The 24792-nt window shown below is 35.8% G+C and overlaps 1 protein-coding gene across 1 annotated transcript in view; it reads right to left on the minus strand.

Moving 5' to 3' along the window:
* Nucleotides 1-5146: 5146 nt before the first annotated feature.
* LOC141436328 (uncharacterized) overlaps nt 5147-24792 on the minus strand; it is a 99136-nt gene continuing 79490 nt past the window's right edge. The window contains exons 10-12 of the mRNA XM_074099267.1: nt 21724-21843; nt 5714-5833; nt 5147-5364 (exon numbers count right to left, since the gene is read on the minus strand). Coding sequence (XP_073955368.1) covers nt 5294-5364; nt 5714-5833; nt 21724-21843 — 311 coding nt within the window. The 3' untranslated portion in view covers nt 5147-5293. The remainder of the gene's footprint in view (nt 5365-5713; nt 5834-21723; nt 21844-24792) is intronic.

Raw genomic sequence — 24792 nt, forward strand, 5'->3', positions numbered from 1 at the left:
AAAATTTATTTCTTTATATCTCTCAGTACAAAAAGCAAAATATTTTGTTGAAAAATCCACCGGTTCATTATCTACAAATTGATATAAAAAAAAATAGATTTGCTAGTTTCTGAGTATTAGCGATGTTTGAGGGCCTTTATATTTTGGGACACCTATCCCATAGGTACCCTATGCAAGGTTTTCATTAAATAACTGAAAACCTCAGACACCCCAAAAAATTTTTTCATTTTAAGTAACTTGATTGAATTTTTTTTTTAAATATTTTCATTACTTAAAAAGATATTGGTGTTTTTTGCTAAGTCAGTAATTCTACTTCATTTCCAACTCTACACTCATGCTTTATATTTTGCCAGTTGCGCTTTGACGTTAAGAAGAAAAATCATATATTGACAACAAACCGGCCAGTATTAAACTAACGATATAGTATGCAACGTCGCTGAAACATTTATTTGGCGCCTGTTGAAGTCGTAATTTTTAGACGGCACTAAAAAAAAGATTTAAAAGCACAAACACAACCTAATTTAAAACATAGTGTAATCGATTCTACTCTCGATTCTGAGCAAACTACTTTCTGGTTTTCAGTTATTTAATCAACTTACTGTATAGTCACCCATACTGTATAGTGTACCTATTTCATATAAATTACGTTTTGGAACTTCGACTGCACATTGCTTTCTCATGCAATCGCACACTCTGGCTGGATGATAGAGACGAATAAAATAGCTGGCATTCGCGCATTCATTATAATATATATTATGCTTCTGGAGCATCTACCACGGTTTTATCCTAGCGGCGGGTTGTAAAAGACATGACATTCGCGGCCACATGCGCTACAGCGCTACGCTTGTGCTCGTAGCGTGTAGCACTCTTATTCCGCTTTGTAGCGAAAACTGCCTACAAACAGAGAACTCCCCTAGCGGATTCTTGGCACTGAATGTGTTGGTCTAGATTAGTTTGGCCGTTTGGAAATTGCATTTGCATCTACTGCAGCAATCAAATTTTTACAAACGCTGATTTATATGAATTATATTAACGGATTGATCGCCCTCGAGCCATTTATCTGTGACCCTCTTATCGATCAAGTACCTCTCAAACGAATGATATCAATATATTATCTTAATTATATTCCGAGAGCTGTATTTGAGGCAATAAGGCAGCATATCAAATTAGTACAGTGCTTCTTTTGCTTTGCTTTTTTTATCTAAATCCAAAAACACAGATCGACTGGAGTTTTCGAGTTTAAGGGTCGATACCCTTTACTTATATCATACATTCTTGATCTAATCACGTAATGACCCATCTAAAACAATAGTTTTTTATATGTAATTTTAAATTAAATATCATAAATATAGTGTCTCAAATAGTATTTTTAACTTTGATTTGGTTACAACTAAAAACTATGTTTCAGTGTTTGGTTTATAATGGAAACACCTATTTTATAAGTTTTTAATACCTACTTGAAAAACTATTAATTGTCGGAATAACTCAGGTGTACAAATCCCGCATTAACTTTAATCCATCGTTGAAGTAAGGAATATTTCCCTAGTTAAGTATCATTAGTGTCAAAAATTTATGTCTACGGTATTCCATTCCGAATATGTTATAAATGTTATAGAAGGTTTACAGTAATCTTTTTAGAAATATACAAAAACTAGATTAATTTTGGTTTCGAATAATATTGTACTTAATAATTAAGTCCATGTAAAATAGACATGACCATATATTTAAATAATATAATAAGTGTTATTAATAAAAGACAGGATAGTGAATTAGGATGATATTTAAAATTGATTAATATTACGGTGTTGTTGATATCAAAATTTTACGAAGAAGAATAACAAATGAGATTTGGAAATAAATATTGGACAACAGCTGCGAAGACTTTTAAATATCCCTTATTTATTTGTACATACATGTTTTTCTTTTTGATACATCACATCAGTGTTACTTAAGTGCCTAAATCAACAAAATTAACATACCCAGTCATATTACGGGGCTCGACGGTGTACCTACATCCGGCACCGTAATAATAACTGACACTAAAACAAATAAATCTTCCGAACTGACTGAAAACAGACTGAAAAGTAACATTATTATTATTATAATAAATACATTAAAAACAATATTATAAATAATTAGATGCGGATATTTTCAGCCTAATTATTTATTAATATCTTAAGGACCAGTACAAACCAGAAATTAATGTTGTTTTATACAAAAACTACAACTTTACTACCTAACGGGATAATTGTGTAGCAAATACGTTTTTGTATTTTTTTTTATTAAGAGGCTGTTTCACCACCCCTTGATTAATTTTATTTGACGGATAAAATTGTAATTAAATTATCTTGCTTGAAAACAATTAACAATGTAGTAAATAATCGAACTTAAAATATCCACATCCAATTTTCTAGCACCCTGCATATGCGTTTACAGGATCTCTTTAAATTCTTAAAAAAAGTATTTTAGCAGGCTATGGGCTAGTTTGTCTAAACATCCCTGTAAAGTTTTTTCATCTGAATTTTTGATTCAAAGTATAATCACACCTTTGACGTGGTAGGTGGGGTAATGAAGCTTTTTTTTCAGGAGCAACAACAACACACAACTTCACAAACTGTCCCCATAGTGGAAGCACACTTTGACGTGTGACTTTGTCAAACCAACCTACTAATATATTCCAGAAGAATTTGAAGACACCTTATAAATATACATAATTATATACCTAATACATTATATGTATATTATTGAAATGAAGCATATCAAAGGTTCACACACTGCCACATGAATCTTTGAAACATTGAAACATGTTGTTATTATGTGTACCCAGACACATTGACTATTCTGTCCATCATGGTTTTACTCCAAGGCCCTCGTTTTTCAACTAAGCAGAAATAATTATATTTATCTATTCAAATTCAAATAGTTTCAAAATCAGCATCATAGATTTCGCTTACAAATATAAAGTATATCTAATAAACAGTCATTTTCATAAACAGCGAATCGTAATTACCTAAGCACGCCACATTTGGGTAGTCACACGAGCGTTTCAAGCGCTAATAGTCTGTCGTACATATTGAACAAATGAGCTACGACAAGCGAATTTTTTTTGTAAAAGTATGCAGTGCGTTCGATAGGTACAATTACAATTTATTAAAATTGAATGCTAACTGTAGCTCATTCCTGCAACATATGCGAGAGGAGACTGATAGCGATTGAAACGCTAGTACAAACTACCCATTTACTATTAACCTAACATTCACAAAATTTGCGTGTCATGGGCAAAATGAGCCACGGAGCTTATTGTTTGATTATCATTATCAATAATCGTCGCAAAAGGAGTCCTTTTGAGACCGTGGAACCACCACTGTTCTCAATGCCTACTCAATATTTAGCACGAATAGGTATAGTCGATAAGGAAATTCCTTTATCATCCTAAGGTCCAATGTCATTTGTACGAACGTAGACCGTCTAGATATTCTGGGAAATTTTTAGACCAGTTGCTTGTTAAACCAACTTAGGCCAACTGCTTCTTAAGCCGAGTTTAGACTTGCAAGAAAAATCGTGCAAGTTGCATTACATTGCGGCGCTCGATTGACCACTACAAACTCGTTGGCTTTACGGCCTCGCAATGTAATGCAACTTGCACGATTTTTCTTGCAAGTCTTAACACGCCTTTAAACCACTTGCTACTTAGACCAGTTGCTTTTTAGACAAAGTGATACTAACCCACAACATAGTCTATTTTCAAGGAAACTCAATGTGATAAGCAGCTTTAATAAAAAAAAAATCTGTAGGACCTGTCATAAACGACTTTGTAAAGCGCTTGGTGCACTGCACTGTACCCATTTGGTGTGATGACCCATTGCACTAATACTTGCAAGTTTCAGCAACGCTACGTACGCTAAGTCCTCGTTATGGGCCACATCCATCCTTAGAGAATTCAGCTCTCGCGCTCCACTTTAGACGGCCGACTAAGGCAAAGAAGAGGAGGAGGGGGGTGGGGTATAAGTTATTTAGTATATATAGTTATTGTGAGTATTTATTTTTAACAATTTCTAGAGCAAAGGGACATTTTTATTACACTATTCATTATAGACCCATTATCATAAATTTTAAGTGAAATGAGACCGATATTTTATTACCGCCTTGACTATTTTATTCCACCATTGTGAGAAATGGCGGGTCCACAGTCTAAAAGAGAGAAGAAGGAATCTTGCTCTATACTGAAAATAATATTTGCAACTGCATAGTTGCTTTTTAAGCACCAGCACTAATGTAAGGACAACTTTCATTACTTTAGGTTTTTAATTTTCCCCGTAATAATAATTCCTGTGTAGATAAAAGTTTAAAACCTATAAGAGTCCTAAGTTATCGACTCTAAATCAACTCGGGCAATGTTAGAGGGCAAAGTTGAAGCAGTTTACGGTACTTAATTGCAAGCCAAAGCAACAATTAGAAACAAATCCTCCGTAAAATTAAGTCGTAAAATCCTCTTCATTGTTTGAAATAGTGATTGGAGGATTATTGTTCGATTTTCAAAAAAACTAATTAACGTAACATTGCGTCACAGTAATCGATAACGATAAAGCATGTTTTTCGCGGTGGGATAGGTATATAGAATCCTAGATTAACAGTTGATTGCCGGCAGCATTAAATGTATAAATATAGACACTGAATATTTATTTATCATCAATGACACAGGTAAAAGACAAGATTTTTTCCTAAACTATTCTTCATACTTACCAATTTAAATGCACGTTTCACGTTATAATTTTATACATCGATCTACGATCTAACTACATTTATTTATACAAGTAATGTTTTAATGTCTATCCTCCATAAACCCTTTACTTAGAAGTCAATACACGAAGAAATATAAATAATTTCTTACGAAAATTACACTCTTTCCTCTCAATAGAGGAAAGAGTATAATTTGCGTACTCTTGTTCCCGAAAAGTGCCGATATAAGCTACGTTAAACCGGTATAGTACTCGTAAAACCCGTAAGTATCGGTTAACATTATATATACGTCCTCTAAAAGTTAAATTCGCTCAAGGTTTCATTTGTGGGAGTCAGGGTCATTAAGTAGGTACGTCTAAAGTACACTTTTCACTTATTGCGCATTGTACTAAGGTCAAAGAGATATTATTATTGTCTGTACCTAGACATAAAATAATAATAAATTGTAAGAACTTTAGATAAACGAAAGCAGGGAACCAAAGTGCTGTGACTGAAATCAAAGTAAGTGTGGTACGTAGGATAGCGTAGTCTTGTGAGATTCTCGCTCCTGGTTTTACATGAAACATTTCGAATAAGGCGCTGCATTTGTTATGAGAGTCGATGATGCTTCTTCTTTCACGCCAACTGAAATAATATTCGATGACTTGTTTAAATATTAAAGAAAATATACAAAATAAGCAAAAGCACAACTAACGATCAAACTAGAAGATGCTTTCTGATAGTTTGTATGATTCTCCATTAATTTGAAATACGCTAACAACTTCTCAAAATATGTCAGCATCTTTTGTTGTCTTAGAGGTTGACTACATCCGAAAGAGAAGTTCTATGTGGTCTATGTTATGGAAAATAATAAAACCCGTTTTAGCCAACTCCAATTCATATCGAAATTTACTGCAATCGTATTGTTGTCTTTTATGTTATGTTATTCATTACACGTGTCTGTTCGATGGAAATCTTAAAGCACGGTATATACCTTCAGGCCAGAATGAGAAACGTGATGCGGCAGCATCGGAGGACGTCACAGCCTCGTGTCGACGAGTCGGGGAAAAGCTGCTTGAGGGCACATATCCAGGGTTAGGGCTGGGGGATCCCCCTGAAAGAGTAATGACATGATAAAGAATTTATTTGACTAGGCAAGAAATGCAGTAGTAGTAATGGATTTTTACACACCAAAATGGACAAGAAAAACCTTGTACAACTATTGAGAAAATCAGACGAAAACAAAACAAAGAAAAACTTTTAAATACATTTAGAATGTTGAGCAATAAATAAAATATTGGTAGTACTGGGTGGCACCGAATCGAAGCACTATCTAAAATATTTTGTTCTTTGCTTATTTAAAACTTGGGTATTTGGGTACGCAAAAGGTGTATTTCGTATTAGTTAAGTATTTGAAAAAACTTTAAAAATTGCATGGATATCTGAATAAATCATAATGTTTACGGAAAACTCTTTATTTTTTTGTTAAATTATTATCATAAAACACATGAATATTATTCATTGTTTTAAAGTTAAATTATTTGTTATACATTCATGTTATGGTATGGTGTCCGAAAGGTTGGTATTATTTTCAGCATAATTCTGATACAGTCATGCATGCCATCCATAGCCACCGTGAACTTGGAAGCAGTGCAAAGAGAGCATTGGACTGTATGCAATTATCCAGTGCAATCTAGCGGATGGTACAAACAACAACGGTTATGTCTACATGAACAAACATCACCAAGAGCGTGTAAAAATCTGTAAGCTCTACTATCTTGATTAATATTGACTGATACTGAATGTTACATGACTTAATAGATTTTTCTGTCATGTAAATTTTTTTGAGCGTCATGTTTGGAGGTTTCGACGTGCATTTTAAACAACTGTTTTAATGTAGTTTTGGATAACTTACATGGTGAATAATAATATCAAAATCGTCGATTAGGATAGCGAAATCTTATCAGGGAGACGATTAGCATATGAAAGTATGCAAATATTATAAATCACGTCTATAACAAGTCATGGTACGCTTCTGAATTATCAATGAAAGGAAATATTGTTTGAGAAAAGAGATATCATCCGATGTGACTAGCCAATTTTTTAACATAAAGTACTAGGTGTACCATACACATACGAGGGCAAGTTGGAAAGTATGCAAAATAATAATAAAAAAAAAAGTTATGCAACGTCATTTGAAATTTTTCTTTTATAGCTGCCTGTTAAAAATAAACCCGTTTAAAGTGATTCCGACATTACATCTCATGAAAATAGAGAAAACGGAGCTTCATGCTTTTATAAAGTTTTAATTATGTTTAAATGGGAAAATCCGCGAATAAAATTAAAATTAGGCTGGACCAGGTAGGGGACTTCTCCATTGTTTAGTACTATTCTTACTCTGGCAGCGGATTTGCACCCTGCCAAGCAACGAACGAGGCTCTGGCGAATCACCCACCAACCCGCACTGGACCAGTGTGGTGGGTTTATGGTCCAAACCCCCCTTATTACACATGAAATGCACAATTCCCCGTCTCGGCCCCGAGTGCCCGGCCGCTCCAGCGACCCCGGCTCGGGCGGAAGCCGGACCAGTCCTGGAGTAAGGGGTGCTAAGAATCCCCGGGCATATACGATCCCCCGTCAAACGACTACGCTTAGCAAAATGGGCACCGACACCATACACATTCTCACCTACAATGTTCAAACTTTGATGAAGAAGGAGCGTCTCGTTGAATTGGAACACGCTCTTAGTAAAATCAAGTGGGACTTTGTTTGTGGGAATATCAGAGGTGCGCAGAGAGGGCGAACAAACGATTGAGAGAGGCAGTAATATAATTTACCGTTATGGAATGATTGGTGGACTGTACGGTGTAGGTTTTCTCGTGAAGAAGAAATGGAAAAATAACATTCTGGAGTTCGTCGGTTATTCCGACAGAGTAGCTGTGCTTAAGTTGTCTATTTCGGTTAGGCATACCTTAACCCTTATCGAAACTTATGCCCCAACATCTGCACACAGCGATAACGAGTTAGAAGAATATTACGATCTACTCAACAAGGCATGCGAGCAAAACAGAGGAACATGGACCATGGTACTCGGCGACTTCAATGCGAAAGACGGCCTACCATTAGTCAATATGTACAAGTGTCAGTAGATCCAAGGACTCATAATGTCCAGATGTTATAAAGACCATTACTCTCTTAGTACTCGTAGTATTAAGGTTCCGTACTCAAAATAGCAAATCCTCAACCCTTATTGTTTGGTCATGTCCGTATGTCACAGGCATTTTACTGAAAAGCGTAAGTGCCATAAAGATACGCTTTTTTGCTGGTGCATTTTTTCACATCGCATTATTTTCATCTGTAGTTCATTTCCTAGTAACGGCAATGGATCTCTACACTAAGAATGGTTCGCCTAGTCATCTAGACTACACCATCATCATCTGACCATTCAGCGAGACTTCAATTTACATTTATAATACTTAAACCCTCTTTGGTAATCAATTCCGATAGATAATGACATTGGCTGAAGTGGCTATTTCTGATAAATAATAAAGTAAATGAAGTTGAAGTTGACATGGCACATTGTCTGCTAATCCAATCTTTATCTACGGGTGTTTAAGGCCGCCATTAAGGGGAATACTAATAATAATCTACGGGTCCATTTCTTTGCGGTTAAATAAATATTACAAAACGAGACATGGAGTCAATAACTTTCAGTATGAATCAAAAGGGTAAAGAAACGGTACTAATTGGGTTGCACAGATATAATAACAATGGAAAAAACAATGACGGCTCTACTCTGTGGAGATGTGTGAACCGAGGTAAATAGCGAAAGGACCAGAGTTTTGAGGGAGAGTACGCATCTTTGTGAGGCAAGCACATCTTAACACTATACACTTAGCAAAACAAGATTTTAAAAGAAATGTATGCACCCGCTACTCTCCTGTGCGTAAGTTGTATGAGGAGAGTTTAACTGGATTACATGTACCGGATGAGGATGATAGTGGTGCCGACTTCAACACAACACACGTGCCTTCCTTCAACTCGCTAAAGCGGTTGATGTACAAGGCTCGCAGAAATGTACTCAATGTTACATCGACAAAATTTAACAACCTGGCAGATTTAGAAATACCGGATATTCTAAAAGATAAGTTTTTAATTAGTGAAGACGGAAACACAAATAAGTTACTCATTTTTAGGAGCGAACTCTCTTTAAAAACTATGAAGAATGCCCTCATTTCAAGCAAAACAACCTTCTTTGGCGATGGTACTTTCGAAGTTGTGTGTGTGTTGCCTTCTATCAGCTATACAGTATTCACATGGATATAGAAAGCACCAATGACTATATTTGTGTAGTACCAATGGTATACGCACTTCTCCCTGACAAAAGTACCGAGACCTATTTGCGTGTCTTCTCTATACTAAGAGATAAATTTAACATTGTAATTAACAAATTCAAGTGCGATTACGAGAAGGCTCAAATAAACGCTATAAAAACGGTTTTTCCAGAATGTGAAATAACTGGTTGTTTTTTTCATTTCCAACAAACTGGTTGTTTGTATGTAGAGCAATACATTTGTAACAAATATGACGTAAAAAAAAATTTCGTACGCTCAACCGTTTTTGAGATAGAAGGCAAAGAGCCCGCAGCGCTCAGCCATACTGACTACTGCAAGGTCAATCTTGAGTGTCAGTGAATAAAACCTTGTATAAAGTTTAAAGTCCCACACAAGATTGAACCCTATGGGCGAGATATTAGCCTACGATTGGTAAGCGGAAACCGTATTACTGATCTTTGTTGGGGTATCTGTGTACTAATGCTGTTTAGTTTTGATAATAAGACTTTTTAACTTTTTTGGTAACTGGACATTACGGCAACTAGACGTTTTAGCATTTTGTTGTTTTGGTAACTGGACATTATAGCAACTAAACATTTTAGCAAATGGGTGATTTAGTAAGTGGACATTATGGCTACTAGACATTTTATTAAATGGGTGTTTTGATAACTGGACATTATGACAATTGGACTTTTTAACAATTTATTGTTTTGGCAACTTCATGAATTCCTATCCTACAATAAATACTATCTAACATCCAAGACTAAAACTAAAACTAAACTATTTATTGTTTTGGCAACTGGACATAATGACAACTGGGCATTTTAACAATCGGACATTACGTTCTTGACATTTTGACACCTGTACATTCTGACAATTGCCCCAACATACTCCGGGGTCTAGTTTTTGAGGAGAGTTCCAAAAACATACTAGAATTTGCTGATGCTGATCATGCGGGAAATCTAGTAGACAGGAAGTCATATTTGTTTTTTTTTTATAATGGCCAAAGGAGCAGTATCATGGCAAACCTCAAAGCAAAGGAGTACCTATAGCCATATCCATCCACAGCAGAGGCTGAATATGTAAGTTTATCTGAAGCTACTAAGGAAGCTATTTTCTTAAGACATTTTCTAAATGAATTGTTAAGTAAGGAGGAGAGTACAACAATTCACACAGATAGTCAATGTGCTATGGCTATAGCACTTAACCCGGTGTAGCATCAGAGGACAACACATATCGGCGTCCGTTATCATTTCATCAGGGACACCCTTGAAATTGTGTACTGAATTTGAAGTACTTAGAGACAAAATATATGGTTGCGGCCATTTTGACTAAGGCATTGCCTAAAGGGAAACATGTGTTCTGCCGAAGTGACATGGATGTTTTGTGTTAGTCTTTCTGAGAGGAGGAAGAGCATGTCAAAGGATCTGGAATTCTGGAGTCTGATGGAAACGATTGTGGAGGAGCATTGAAAAAGAGGTTTTGCAATCTTTGATAGACTGGCCTGTATGATAGGTAATGGATGTCTGATTTGTTTAAGAAAATAGATTCTCTATTGTATTCCAATTGTTGGTGTGTCAAATAGTAGATTGTACAACAACAGCATAAAACGAGCCATTTCACCCAAGACGTATGGCGAGGGTGGATAGACACGTCGAGGGGGAAATGGGTTTAATGCTCGAGTTTTACACTCTGCTTTTCACTTCGATGGCGAGGAAACGAAATAAACAGTGGAAACAATTGTTCACTTACTATGTGGGTAAGGCCGCGAATTTTGACCAATTTGGACGTTTCAAATTGGAACGCTGATAAAAAAAAACTGATAACACCTAGAGGTTTAATTTTTTTTTTATTATATGACACGATATAAACTCTCAAGGTCGCAAATGAGATAATTGATTTAAACCCTTTTAAAAAAATAATAAAAATATATTACCGTCCAAAACGTAACGAAAATTGACTATTTTTTTGACCACGAGTACTTAATACCTTATTATTTTTCATGCTATTTAACTTCTCATGATCATGATTTTGTTTAAACAAAATTTTATGATATAACGACAGTCCTACCGATTGCGGAATCATGATAATCAAATAATTTTCATGTTTTATATTTATTTCTTTTCACGTGCCAAAAAACCACGTTTTCGTTACGAATACTTAGGTGACGCTTAATTAAGCTACCTTTAACGCCAATTCCGGTAAAAAATTGTTTTTGTACACTGGCAACTAATACTCTAATAGGGCAACATCGATGAGATAAATAAATCTCATCAGTTTGTTGACAAACAGCCATCAAAAGTGACGCGGAGGTTTTTTTTCGAAAAAACGTCGAAAGTGCTTGTTCGATTTTAAGGGTAAGTAGTGATTATTTTGAACTGGTTGTTTTTTCATACGATAGGGTAATCTTTTCCATGTAAGTGGCATGTGTTATTATGTTCAAAATGTCGTTATTCACCATGATAAACGATTTTGTATAAAATACGTTACACTTTCGTTACGATTTCGTTACATTTTTACAAAATGCTACGTATTTTGTACATAACGTAACGAAAAAATGTGGTAAAGGGAAGTTCACACAGAAAAATTCTAACTTACACCAGTTTATTATTAGGTTTCTAATGACTGCACGCACAGTAAGTTAGTTAGATGGATATTTTGAAGTTAAATAAATTTAATCTGTAGGTGCAGGGATCGGCACAAGAGAATTGTGGCGAGTTCTGTGTTCACGTCCTGCTACATGCATAGCGTATTTAAAGTGAGAGACAAACGGAGAGATTCACTTACCTACTTAGTTCATTTGTTACCTAAACTTAATAATCATAATAATTTATTTCCAAAAACATCTTTTTACATTGTCCACTTAACTAAGATACTACTTCCTAAATTGGTAAAACCTGTGATTTAGGGTTTTGGCCATTTCTTTGAGGTATTTAATAGCTTGTACAGTCGAAGTCACAAGCATGCTCACAACTAGGTGGTAGGACCTTGTGCAAGGTCCGCCCGGATTGCTACCACCATCTTCCTCGCTAATCCTGCCGTGAAGCAGCAGTGCTTGCACTGTTGTGTTTCGGCGTGGTGAGTAAGACAGCCGGTGAAATTACTGGCACGTGAGGTATCCCATCATAGGCCTCTAGGTTGGCAAGGCGTCTGCAATACCCTGGCGTTGCAGATTTTTATGGCGGTGGTGATCTCTTACTCATTTGATCGTTTGCCATCCAGTCGAATAAAAAAAAACCACATCCAAATTCGTTATGCTTATAAATGTGCACCTTATTGTCAGTGTTAGAGAGGCATGTAAAGATACACTTTTGGAAAGATGTTCGTCAACTAGAGGGTACATCTACTTCCACATTCTCATGTTTAGCTCTATAGATCTCATATAGGACAGATTTAAGATCAGTATCGTCAGAAAGTTGTAGTAAAAATAAAAACTACTTTATTATGTGACATGTATTTTTTTTCATACATACGTTATCTAATGGGAATTTTTACCAGTTTGATCTAGGCTTTATAAAAATTTGCGTTACGTTTATGGTAACGTCACGAATTTTTTTATGTTATTTCTATGTCACATTGGTCAAAATTCGCGGCCTTACCCATGTACATTTTATTTATCATGCATTACCATATAATTATATTTTTTAGTTTATTTAATTTATATACGTCCCACTGCTGGACACAGGCCTCCTCTCAGAACAAGAGGACTGAGGGACTGAGGGGTTATTTTGATTGATTTGATTATTTTTTTATTTTATATAAATTAAAAATTATGAAAAAAAATATAAACTTCTTTGTTTGTGGCTGTTGACACCTGATTACCTTGGTCTTAGACGAAGGTTTTATTTTATGCACTAGTGCATAAAAAGTCATTTTATGTCGCCTAGATCCAGCATAAACACGAACTTTACGAGCATGAGAAGTGAAAATACCTTTTCATCACACTTGTTCGTAAACAGTGTCGTAACATGCAGGCTAACTTGCTTGCAACCCCCTAATTAAAACCCTCGACCTTAATGTGCTTGTCATGAAACCCGTGGTCGGTAAATGAGTCATTGCCCGTACTAATTTTCTTGTCATGAAGCCCAAGGTCGGTAAATGAGTGTGTTACTGCATTGTGTGATGCATCGCCTGCAGCGCGCGGCGCGCGCACGTCGGGCACATGCTGCGGAGGAGGAGGAGGGCGGCGGGGAGCTGGCGGTGCCAAGAGCGCAGTCAGCGGTCTCGGCAATTTTTTTAAGAATATTAGTTTTTCTTTTACAAATATACAATTTTACTCGCAAATGTGATGAAAACATTGTATGTCGCACGGGCGGTACTAGAATTACGAACATCGATTCATTAAAGCCCTCAGTCTTCGACTTCGGGCTTCTAGTAGACTCGCTCGTAATTCCTTATTTACCGCCCTTAAGGTACTATTACGACAAACAAAAATAAATTACTATTTAATATAAAAAAATATATACTTTCTTTGACACCTGCGAGCTCTGCTATAAACATTATGGTGCTCATGCTCAATATAGATAAGAGGTAGAATCGAGAGAGATCCGTATTTTTTATCGATATGTCACTGTCAAAACCACATCCTTACATCGCACGAATATTTGGATACCTTAAAAATTACAATACCGACCATGCGAGTCTTCGAATGCTAGGGACTATTCAATAGGTAACTCAACTGACAGCTACAACCATAAAACCAACCTGAGGGAGTTGAAGATACTACCAGCACGACGAAGCACCTTTTTATCTACACGACCAAAAGTTTGGTGAGTGATTAACAAAAATAACCGGTCAAGAGCGTGTCGGATACGCCCGAAATAGGGTTCCGTAGTCATTATGAAAAAATTAAGTAATATTTTTTTAAGGATTTTGTATTTTATACGGAATCTTCCCAATATGTGTATATATTTAGATTTACTTACTACCATCCTGATTTTTTTCAAATTTTTCCACCCACCGTTTTAGATTTTAAAGGGGGGGGGACGCTCGATTTTAGTGAAAATTTGCACTTTAAAGTTGAATATTTCGCAAACAAATCACTGAATCGAAAAAGACCTACCCAACGATACCCCACACTATAGGGTTGGATGAGAAAAAAAATCACCCCACTTTACGTCTATGGGAGGTACCCTAACAAAATTTATTTTATATTGTACCATTTTGTCGGCATACGAGTAGTTAACATATATATCCGTGAAAAATTACAGCTTTCAAAAAACAAAAGTAATCAAAGTGTCAACCCAACAATTAAACTTAAAGAAAATAATGGCATCGTCTAATTTTCCACAACTAAGAGCCAAACATTTTAATAATTGACTATACCCTGTAAAGTGCATTTTGAAAGGATTATCGGGTATTATAGAGGAAGACAAAAACGTAAGTAGGTACACCAACCAAATATAGAAGATATTATGAAAGCAAACGCCAAGGCGAAGAATATTATAGTTCAATGTCTCCCGGACAAATATTTAAATACTATTAAAATATGTGACACCGCAAGGAATATGAGAGACGTATTGAAGGAATTATTCCAAAGGAAGAGGGTCATATCAATCATACTATAAAGGCGAAAGTAAATAAATCTAAAACAATCTCTACAGCAAAAATTTAAAACTATTTTGATAACCAGTTAATTGGAGTGCGCTATGGAGACTCTTTAACGGAACGGGACAAAATCGCCTATTTACTTGTTGTTGGCCTCCAAGAGAAATACGACCAAGTGATAACAGCGATTGAATGCAATACGGGATTAAAAGAAAGACTTCGTGAGAGCTGGACTACTTGACGAAGAGCTGAAAATGCAAGAAAAGCCAACCAATGACAATCAGATACAGCATTCGTTAGCTATATTTTATTTTAACATTATAATTATTACCCCAAAATTTACAGTCCACCAAAACGCTGGTTGCTTTTCGCTTTACCCATAGGTCATAAAGAAACCTTCGTTTCTTCTTACCTCGCTTTAGGTTCTCCAATCCCTGTCCCCGATATAGTTAGACAATAGTTACAGAGCATGGATAGTCTAAGATTAATTTTATTTTTTTATTCATCATGCATGTATACCACCACCACAAAGTTGTCTTGATAGTTGTTTATTATTGTTTAACTGTATTCTTATATTATATTTTTTTATTTTGCGTTTATAATGGAGAGCACGCAATAGTTTGATTAAACGTCAAGTTTATGGGCCGGGCGTTGACAAGTCGGTCAACATGATAGTCTGCTAATTTTGATTCAGTTCTTGTCCCGAATTGAACCTTTTTTGTTTAGTTTTCTACAAATTTACAGTTTATGTATTAATTCTAAAATTAATTATTTAAAAATTACACTTTTATGTCAACCTATATAGAAACTGACGTTGTGGTTTTCCTCCGACGAAAATTAAGTTACTAAAATATAATAGACTATAAGGCTTATTTTTTTATATATTTGATCCTTCCTTCGATATTGTGGGATTGGAATCCCACAAGGGTCCGCCTTGGGAAACACTCTTTTTCTGCTCTTTAATGATCTCGTTGCCTCTATTGCCGATGGTCTAGTGGTGTTGTTTGCGGATGACACAACGGTAGTTGTGAGAGCTAGTAGTTATATGCAGCTCGAAGATAGGATGAGTGACGTGTGCAATCAGCTGAGGGAGTGGTTTGCGGCAAATGGGCTTATTATGAACGTCACAAAGTCCAACGTGGTGCTGTTTAAGACCAGGAACCATGTTGAGACTTCTCATGTTCAAAGTCCACTGCCGCTGTGCAGTACGAGCAGGTTTCTGGGATTTGAAATTGACGCTGGATTAACATGGAAAGAGCATGTAGACAAGCTTTGTGAAAAATTGTGCAGTATCGTCTTTGCCTTACGAAAACTTAGGCCTCTCATTTCCGGGAAAGCCTTAATCCAAATGTATCATGCTCATTTTCATACACTCTTGTCGTACGGCATCATTTTGTGGGGATATTCGACAAACTCTGACAGAGTGTATAAAGTCCAGAAGCGAGCTCTGCGCACGATAGCTGGATTATGGCCTAGGTACTCTTGCAGGGACCAATTTAAGATATTTGGGATATTGACGCATTATTCGCAGTACGTTTACGGTATTATTATGTTTACACGCCAAAATATTAATTCGTTTAAACGTGTCAATATCCCAGGCAGAATAACCCGCCAGACAGGGGACTGCAAGCAGTGCCGCGGCGGTTGGCGCTGCTTGATAAAAACCCGCGCGTCTTGGGCCTTAGGCTTTATGAACGGCTACCCGCGGACTTAAAAAATGAATGTTCGGATGAGACATTTGGACGCACACTAAGAAAACTTCTTTTAGACAAGTCATTGTACTCTTTAAAAGAGTTACTTACAGTGAGATTTTATGTTGACATCATATATGCATTTCATTTTTGTTTTTATGTACTTGTTTTGTACTCTTGTTTTTGTTTTGTTGACATTTTTCACAGTTTTGTGAAGTGAATTTTAATTTTATAATAACTTTTATTGTTTTTTGACATTTTAATTATTTTATTGCTCGTTTGATTGATTGTTCCTATTGCATAAATTTGACTTAGATTTAAGTATATTATTCTTCTTTTGCTTTTAATTATTATTATTGAATTGAATTTTATTCTAATTTGACATTCTAAATTTATTTTTTTATTTTTTATTCTGGCTGACAATTTATTGTAATAAGATTTATTTTTTTGTATACATTTGACGATCCTTTTGTGAATTTCTTGTTATTAACTGACATGTGTTTATAATGTATTTTTTCAAAAGGTAATAAATAAATCTAATCTAATCTAATCTATAATAGCTAAAATCAGGAGACTAAAGTTCAGTTAAATAACATTATGCGCGCGAGCACAGCAGTGGCACGTAGTGTGCGTGTTGCGGCAGCCGCCGAGTTGCATGCTCCTATGAAGAAGGGCTACGAAATAGCCCGAAACATTTCGAGCTAAACTCGATCCAAGACGTGAGCCGTCCGTTACAATATCATTTTGTTAATTCTAAATTATTTATTACCTATATATATATTTTATGTAATTTATTATCAATATAAATGATTAAAAGCCTCTAATTATCTTTTTTTTAATAATATGTATTTTTAGGGTACCGTAGCCAAATGGCAAAAAACGGAACCCTTATGGATTCGTCATGTCTGTCTAACCGTCCGTATGTCACAGCCACTTTTTAGAACTATACTGTTGAAACTTCGTAAGTAGATGTATTCTGTGAACCGCAGATTTCCACACAAAAATAGAAAAAAAAACAATAAATTTTGGGGGTTCCCCATCTCCATACTTAAAACTGAAAATTGTTTTTTCATCAAACCCATACGTGTGGGGTATCTATGGATAGGTCTTCAAAAATGATATTGAGGTTTCTAATATCATTTTTTCTAAACTGAACAGTTTGCGCGAGAGACACTTCCAAAGTGGTAAAATGTGTCCCTCCCCCCTGTAACTTCTAAAATAAGAGAAAGACAAAACTAATATAGTAAGTAGTTTTTTTTAATACGTCGTAAATCGTTTATAAGGAGACATTTATATTATGTTACTTGCTGCTACGGAACCCTTCATGGGCGAGTCCGACTCGCACTTGGCCGCTTTTAAATTAATATAAGTAGGTACACTAAGCATTAAGTATTTTTGACGCACCTTAGTATGGACAAAGAACCAGTGTTTCATCGATATAATAACTCTAAAATCAGTGAGACTAAAATTCAGTTAATATAATATTATGCTAATATTTGGTCCCGATTAGATGGAAGAAAATCACCTGTCAGAAATGGGAATAACGATCTTCAATACAAGGTAGAATTACCAGAAAACTAAATTGCGTAGGTACCTATCAGATCAGAACAACCAGTGCAATATCGCAGAAATTAGGGCTCGTGTACAAAATGTAGATAAGTTAATCGAACAATTTGACCTAATACAAGTAGAGATAGAAATAGAGAACACATGAAAAACGAAGAAAATATATAAGTACTAATTTGCCAAAGCTTTGATGTATAACTCGTTGGAAGCACCGTTACCATCACCATCGCCCAGAGCGAGGACAGCAGCAGTAGCACCGCATAAAAATCCAGGTTGCCTAAATTAGAAAATTCCAAACTTCGACGGCGAAATGCGCAATTGGCCGAACGTCAAGCAATTAATCATGGCTGTAATCAACGGGATAATGTTTTTAAAAATTAGTGCATTATAATCTCAAATCTTAGACTATCCACATGCTCTGTGGCTAATTTATGCATGGTGATTACGAGGTAGGTCGTGCTTCTAGTATTTAACTACCAGTTTTTGCGTTTAATTTTGAATTTCATTACAGTCCAGGGCATAATTACGTTTCAGTTTTGCTGTAAGTTCCCTTTTTTAAATTCTCTTTGAAATATTGGCTTCGGCAGCTATTTCGCCAAGTGTAAGCTTGATTAAACACAATGGCTTCCTGCCTTCTAGAAACTGCGAGTATAGCTATTTTATTGTCTGTGAATAATTTTATTTTTCAAGCTAAATGTCGACTCGACTGTATCCGACCGGACTCTAAACGTTAATTTGATTTTCAACACCGTTTGGATATTAATGTAATGTCAAAGAAGTTTTTAAGCTATTCAAACTCTGAAAATGTCCCATGCAAAAATTCAGTAAGTAGTTGATTGTACACTGCCATCTAACAAGCCTTGCCTAGACGAGAATGAAAGGAACCGGGAACAAAACGAATAGACTGCCCAAAAGTGTTAAAGAGCGTGAATAGATGGCGCTCATAATTAAAGTTCATGCGAGCTTTTAATATAAGGAAACATATCCGAGATTGATGTAATAATGATACTTTCATTTACTTTTTTGTCTAGGTATATTTTTAATTAGTCTGGATAAGCACCTCAATCTCAAATAATGCCACAAACAACAAACGTGACCAAAAAATTTTTTATATTGATCAGAAACTTGTTCAGAAACAATATTTATGGTTACAAGTAAACTTGACAACATAACCAGCCACTTAAAATACGAACAGAGACCGTATTGCCTAACGTTTCTGACGATCGCGATCGCAATCAAATGACAGTTTTTATATGAGAAATCTGTCATTTGATTGCGATCGTGAGCGTCAGATCAGAAACGTTAGGCAATACTTTCTTTCAATAACGACAACAATTGTCTTTGTTTTACGTTTGTCATCTTTTGAATTTGTATGCATTCAAATGGAAAAATAATGGGTAATATTCACGATATTATTGATCGGGAAACACCACGGTTCGTATTTATTGAATTATCTCCAGGCAACTCTATCCAAAATTCTTAACATCAGTTTCAATACTTTTTCGTGGGACTCAAGCTGTTCTCCCCATTCGATTTGGTGGTTTGGTGTTCGCTCATCATCCAGTGTGGCATTAGCTGCTTTCTTGTCTTTGCCTACAGCTCGCTGTCTCTATTATTATTTTAAATAACCCACAGATACCTGTCGATGAGTTAGCCTGCCTGGCGGAGGCCGAGAAATCTTGGAGTGACTCGTGCCCTGGAGCGGACACCCCCACGGTTAAACAGATCCTCGCCTTAATGCAACTCACGCTTCCCGCCTCGAAAACTGTCCGGACAATTTTGAACGCGCCCGTCTGTTAGCTGTTTGCGCACCCGAGGCAGTCCATTGGCTGAACGCCTTGCCATCGAGGAATATTGGCACTATTCTGGACCCAAGGCTTTGCGGATAGCAATTTCCCTGAGACTTGGGGCCAGAATATGCATTCCTGGCATCTGGGCGTGTGGCAAAAAAGTCGATTAACCGGGACGACATGGTCTTTCATGTGCTAGAAGCGCCGGCCGTATGTACCGTCATGGCACCATAAATGACATAGTCCGTCGGTCGCACATGGGAACCCTGCCACAGGCAGATCTTTTGGACGGGGTGTTTTTTTTATAATTTTTATTTTTATAGTAACATATATATAGATATATTTATTAAGGTTTCTTAGGTAAATTTTATTTGTCTTCTTTTTAACTATTAATTTCATGTGTCTTAAAAAAGTAAATAAATTTTTAACCGATTTAAAAAATAATGCCACAAAAAGACATCAAACCAATAACTGTATTTAAATATGGCACCGACGTTAAAATACGAAGATTAAATTGATGCCTAGCTTTGTTTTATTCCTAGCCTTGCTTAGAAAAGAAGTCACGTGGCAAGATGCAAAATACTGCAAATGCATCTGTAACGGGAATAAAGGGAGCCAAATAGGCGTAATGTCTATCGTAAAATTGAAAAGAGAACTCAAAAGTATAGAAGATTGTCGTGTTACGAAAACGTGGTAAAATTTTACTGCATGATGGTCGACAGAGTACTTCAAGCTGCAGGGGAAGACCGAGACGTGCGTTTGTGGATCAAGCCAAAGAAAATGTCAATGTAATGTCGTACCAGGAGCTCAAAGCATTGGCAGAGAGGCGTACAGAATGACGATTACTCCACCGATGATGATCTGAACTCTAATTATTACAGTCAAATAGAAATATGCGAATATTAAATAATGTTAATTATAATAGTCGGATGATTTTTGGACGCTTTGCTTTATGGTCATTCTTGTACTCCGACTAACTGCTTTGAATAATGATGCCATCGCAAATAGAACTGACGACCCGATATATACTGTAGTCTTTGTAAAGACCGCTCCGTCTTTAACGTCCCCATATAAGCTACCTGACCTGTGCAGGCAAACCTGTGCGGTGGACCGTGACGTGTATGGCCAGCTTAGGTTTTGACAATTTGCTTTTTTTTAATGACACGATTTTTGGCAATATGTAATAGTTATGGACGTTATACGATAGGAACTAATTGAGATTTTGATGTTCTGCGTTATGCACTTTACGCTACTGGAGAGACTTCTGACATTTCGGTTCTTGGTCAAGTTGAAAACTAACTATCAGGGACCGCAGAAACGTCCACATTCTGTCATTTGCATTGTACATTATTTTTAATCCTTCGGCTCCTTTATATCTTTCTGAGCGATTCAGCTGCTTAGCTGAAGGCAGCGAACATTGTTTGCGGTCAAGCGCCAATCTCCTTCTAGCATCTCCTTCTACCTCATCCAAGATCTACTCCAAATCCTTTTCTGTGCATGCTATGCTTTTATAAATATATTAATGGTTTATATATGTGTTATATATTTATTGTATATAGTTAGGTATTTGAGGTTTACATATGCATTTATTTTTATTCAAATGTTTCGCTCTATTTGTCGATCCTTATTTTTTGATTGCTCCTCTACCACTCAAAGGTTGACTGGCAGAGATCCCTGCAGGGATAAGTTCACCTTTATACTTAACACTTTACTTTTATTTATGTAACCTTTTTGTTTTTCCTTTTTATACAATAAAGAGTATAAAAAAACAAACAAACAATTTGAGTCGCTGGATACTTTGCTACATTCGGATATTTTGCTATGATTCGGTACCTATTACTGCTTGCTATTACTTACTGACTCCAAAATTCCAACAGATGGAAACTAGCGTTAGGCGCACAATTTACCAAAAGAGCTTTATATGTACAACTTAAGTGCTACTGCCCGATTCTCAAACTACTCGCCATCCGTTCCTTGAAATTACCTAATACTTTAGTAGGTATACTGTAAGAGACCTAAATTAAGAAAACTATCAAGCCTGAACGATCTACCAGTTTGAGATGAGATATTAGCTACCTTCGGGCCAAAAGGGGAATCTTGTAACCGTGTCCGAGGAAGTGACAACATCGTGGTGTCGACTAGGCGAGAATCCGCCTGAAGAGTGCGCGTACCCTGGTCCAGGACTGGGTGAACCGTCTGCAATGAAAGATAACAAAGTTCAAAAAACATATTTAAAAAATTCAAAACGTTTGTTCTGCAACTACCTAGGCCGCAAAGGGCTCTTTTACTGGTCACTTTTTTTAAAAACTACTAGTGCTTTGAAAAAACCACCATTTCCAAGAAGGATGCGCCGCAAGAAACTTGTCGAAAGGCATTTTTTCGAAATAAACCACTTATTATTTCAAAGCAAATCAAAGACTTTCGTTTGAGCTAAAGAGTGAGCTTTTTTTATATTTTCAATAAATTAGTGTGTTTTTTTTTTGGCAGGGGTGAGGCCTCACTGCTCAATTGACATAGTATTTTTTTTTTTCAATCTTATCAGAATTAGAATTAGCAACTATAACACATAACAATCTGTTAACGGTTTTGAAGCGCAATCTAAGTTCGCTTTGGTTTTTCCAAAAAAATGACAAAGTCAAAAGTCAAAATATCGATCTTCATCCAATCTTATCTCCATCAAAAAAAAAACTACCACCGGTTCGGATAAACCTCTATGATACCTAGATAGTAATAAAAAGGGCCAAGCGCGAATCGGACTTGCGCACGAAGGGTTCCGTACCATTATCTATACAACATTAGACATTAATTAGCGAAACGTTTGTTGTATGGTAGCCCCCTTATTTTAAATTGAATTTATACGACTAAATACTATGAATAAATCAAGCGTCTACCTGTTGCCGTTATTAATATCTAGCAAAAAATCACGTTGTATGGGAGCCCCCCTTAAATATATATTTTATTCTGTTTTTAGTACCTATTTGTTATTATAGCGGCACCACAAATACATAATCTGCAAAATTTCAACAGTCTAGTTATCATTATCACGGTTCATGAGATACAGCCTGGTGACAGACGGACGGACAGCGGAGTCTTATTAATAGGGTCCCGTGTTTACCCTTTGGGTACGGAACCCAAAAAAAGGAAGTATAAATATTATTACAGCACCTCAATCTTTTGGAATATGATGGTATAACTTACCCAAAGCTGTCACGCCTATGGTATTGTAACTATTCATCGACATGGACTGCATAGGTTGTAATGGACTCTGCAGCTGAAAACATGAAAATGGTTTTGATAGTAACTGCAATAAACGTACCTAACCTACTCTACCCAAACCTGAATACTGCCCCTCCTAAACCAAAAGTAGGTATCTAAAAAAAAAAACAGCTATTTACACCATGACCTATTATACCATGTGATGCATAATGTCTTAAGCTACACAGTAGTATTAAATAACTCAAAGGTATTTTTTTATTAGATATCGCCTTTTGGCTTAGGAAGGTAGAATAGCGGGTAATGAAAAAATTGGTCGTTACTTTCGGGTTGATGCATATAAGTCAAAGATGAATAATTGACATGCAAACCGCAATTGGAGGAAAATAAAGATAATACCTAACTAATTATGTATATACTATGCCCACGGAATCGAAAAACAAACATTTATTTCAACAACTATGCAATAACCGGAGCGAAACACAGGAAAATAGGGATGTCCCTACAAATTAATCGGCATAGAAGTTTAAAATTAATGATTACATCTTGTCGTTCCAACTTTAATAGCGAAAAATAAATTTAAAAAAAGACAAAATTGTTTTAAGATTTACAGTGCCTATGATTTCTCTTGGTTAAAGGCATTATTTACGAAAGAAACAAAAAAAAGCGATTTCGACGTGCTGATAGGGGGGGGGGGGGATTTAAATGACCGCACCTTTATATATGCAGTGGCGACCTTTGAACACTTATAAAATATTATTAATTGCACATCAACTAAATAATTGCCTATCAATTTATTCTCATCATTTATGGTATATAAACAATCAATTAAATTATTTCAATACAATCAAACTAAATGTAGCAAAACTTACTGCAAATTCGAAAATATACAAGAGCACAAACTATACAAAACACTATAATCACATAAAATACTGACTGCACATAAAAAGACTAGAGCGTGCGTCGGTGATACTCATTCTCATAGCAAAATAACTTTTACTGTCAACACACGTTAGGTACAACAATAAAAGCGCCACAGCAAAAAATTTATTAAAGATGCGTTTGTATGGTGATAAACTCATTTCATAAGCAAAATAATTTGGTAAACTGTCAATTTTACCGGAATAAGGTTATTGTAAGACGAGTGAGCGAGAAGGAGTGCTTAGGCTACAATTGTGACCACAACGCGCGAGCCGCGAGCAAAGCGAGCGCGCCGCGGTAAAAAAGAGTTACGGCGAAGCGCCAAAACCTAATTTCCTTAAAACATATAATGACCAAAGCTAGTGATGGTTATGTAAAAAATATATAAATGCTGAAAAAAATAAATTGATTTAGGTAATTTATATTGATTTGATGTGCAAATTATATATGAAGAAAAAGTTACAAAGGTCATAATACGAGTTAAACTGTGCAGTCAAACTGCGCGTTTAACTGATAGTTATTTTGAAAATGGATTAATTTGCTGTGCAATCAGTAATTTTGAAATGAATTCGGATTTTTTTTGATAAAAAAGGTTTTTGTTTTGATGTGCGTAAACTGCCCTTATTGATTAGGGTATTGGTAAATCGTGCGAAACAATAGACTAATTACCGAAACTTTTTAGCATTCTAAGAACTTACAAACATTTCAAAGTGTAATAGAGATCAAAGTAAAATGCCTAGCATACATAATACTTATGTACATCTGAAGGAATTACAAAATTAATTATAACGACCTGAAAATACGACCATACCAACAATCGACATTCAAAGTGCTTATTTGCTAACATGAAATTTTATTGCATTGTGATACGCTACTAAAATTTTAATCTGAATCCAATTACAGAAATTAAAGTAACCCCTTTACAGGCTGCTGTAAGTGGAGCATTGTGTCTGTATTGATCTTACCAATTTTATTAAGTATTTATTGATATAAGTAAGTGACTTTTAAAGA

The sequence above is a fragment of the Choristoneura fumiferana genome, chromosome Z (assembly GCF_025370935.1).
Source record: "Choristoneura fumiferana chromosome Z, NRCan_CFum_1, whole genome shotgun sequence".
Lineage (NCBI taxonomy): Eukaryota > Metazoa > Arthropoda > Insecta > Lepidoptera > Tortricidae > Choristoneura > Choristoneura fumiferana.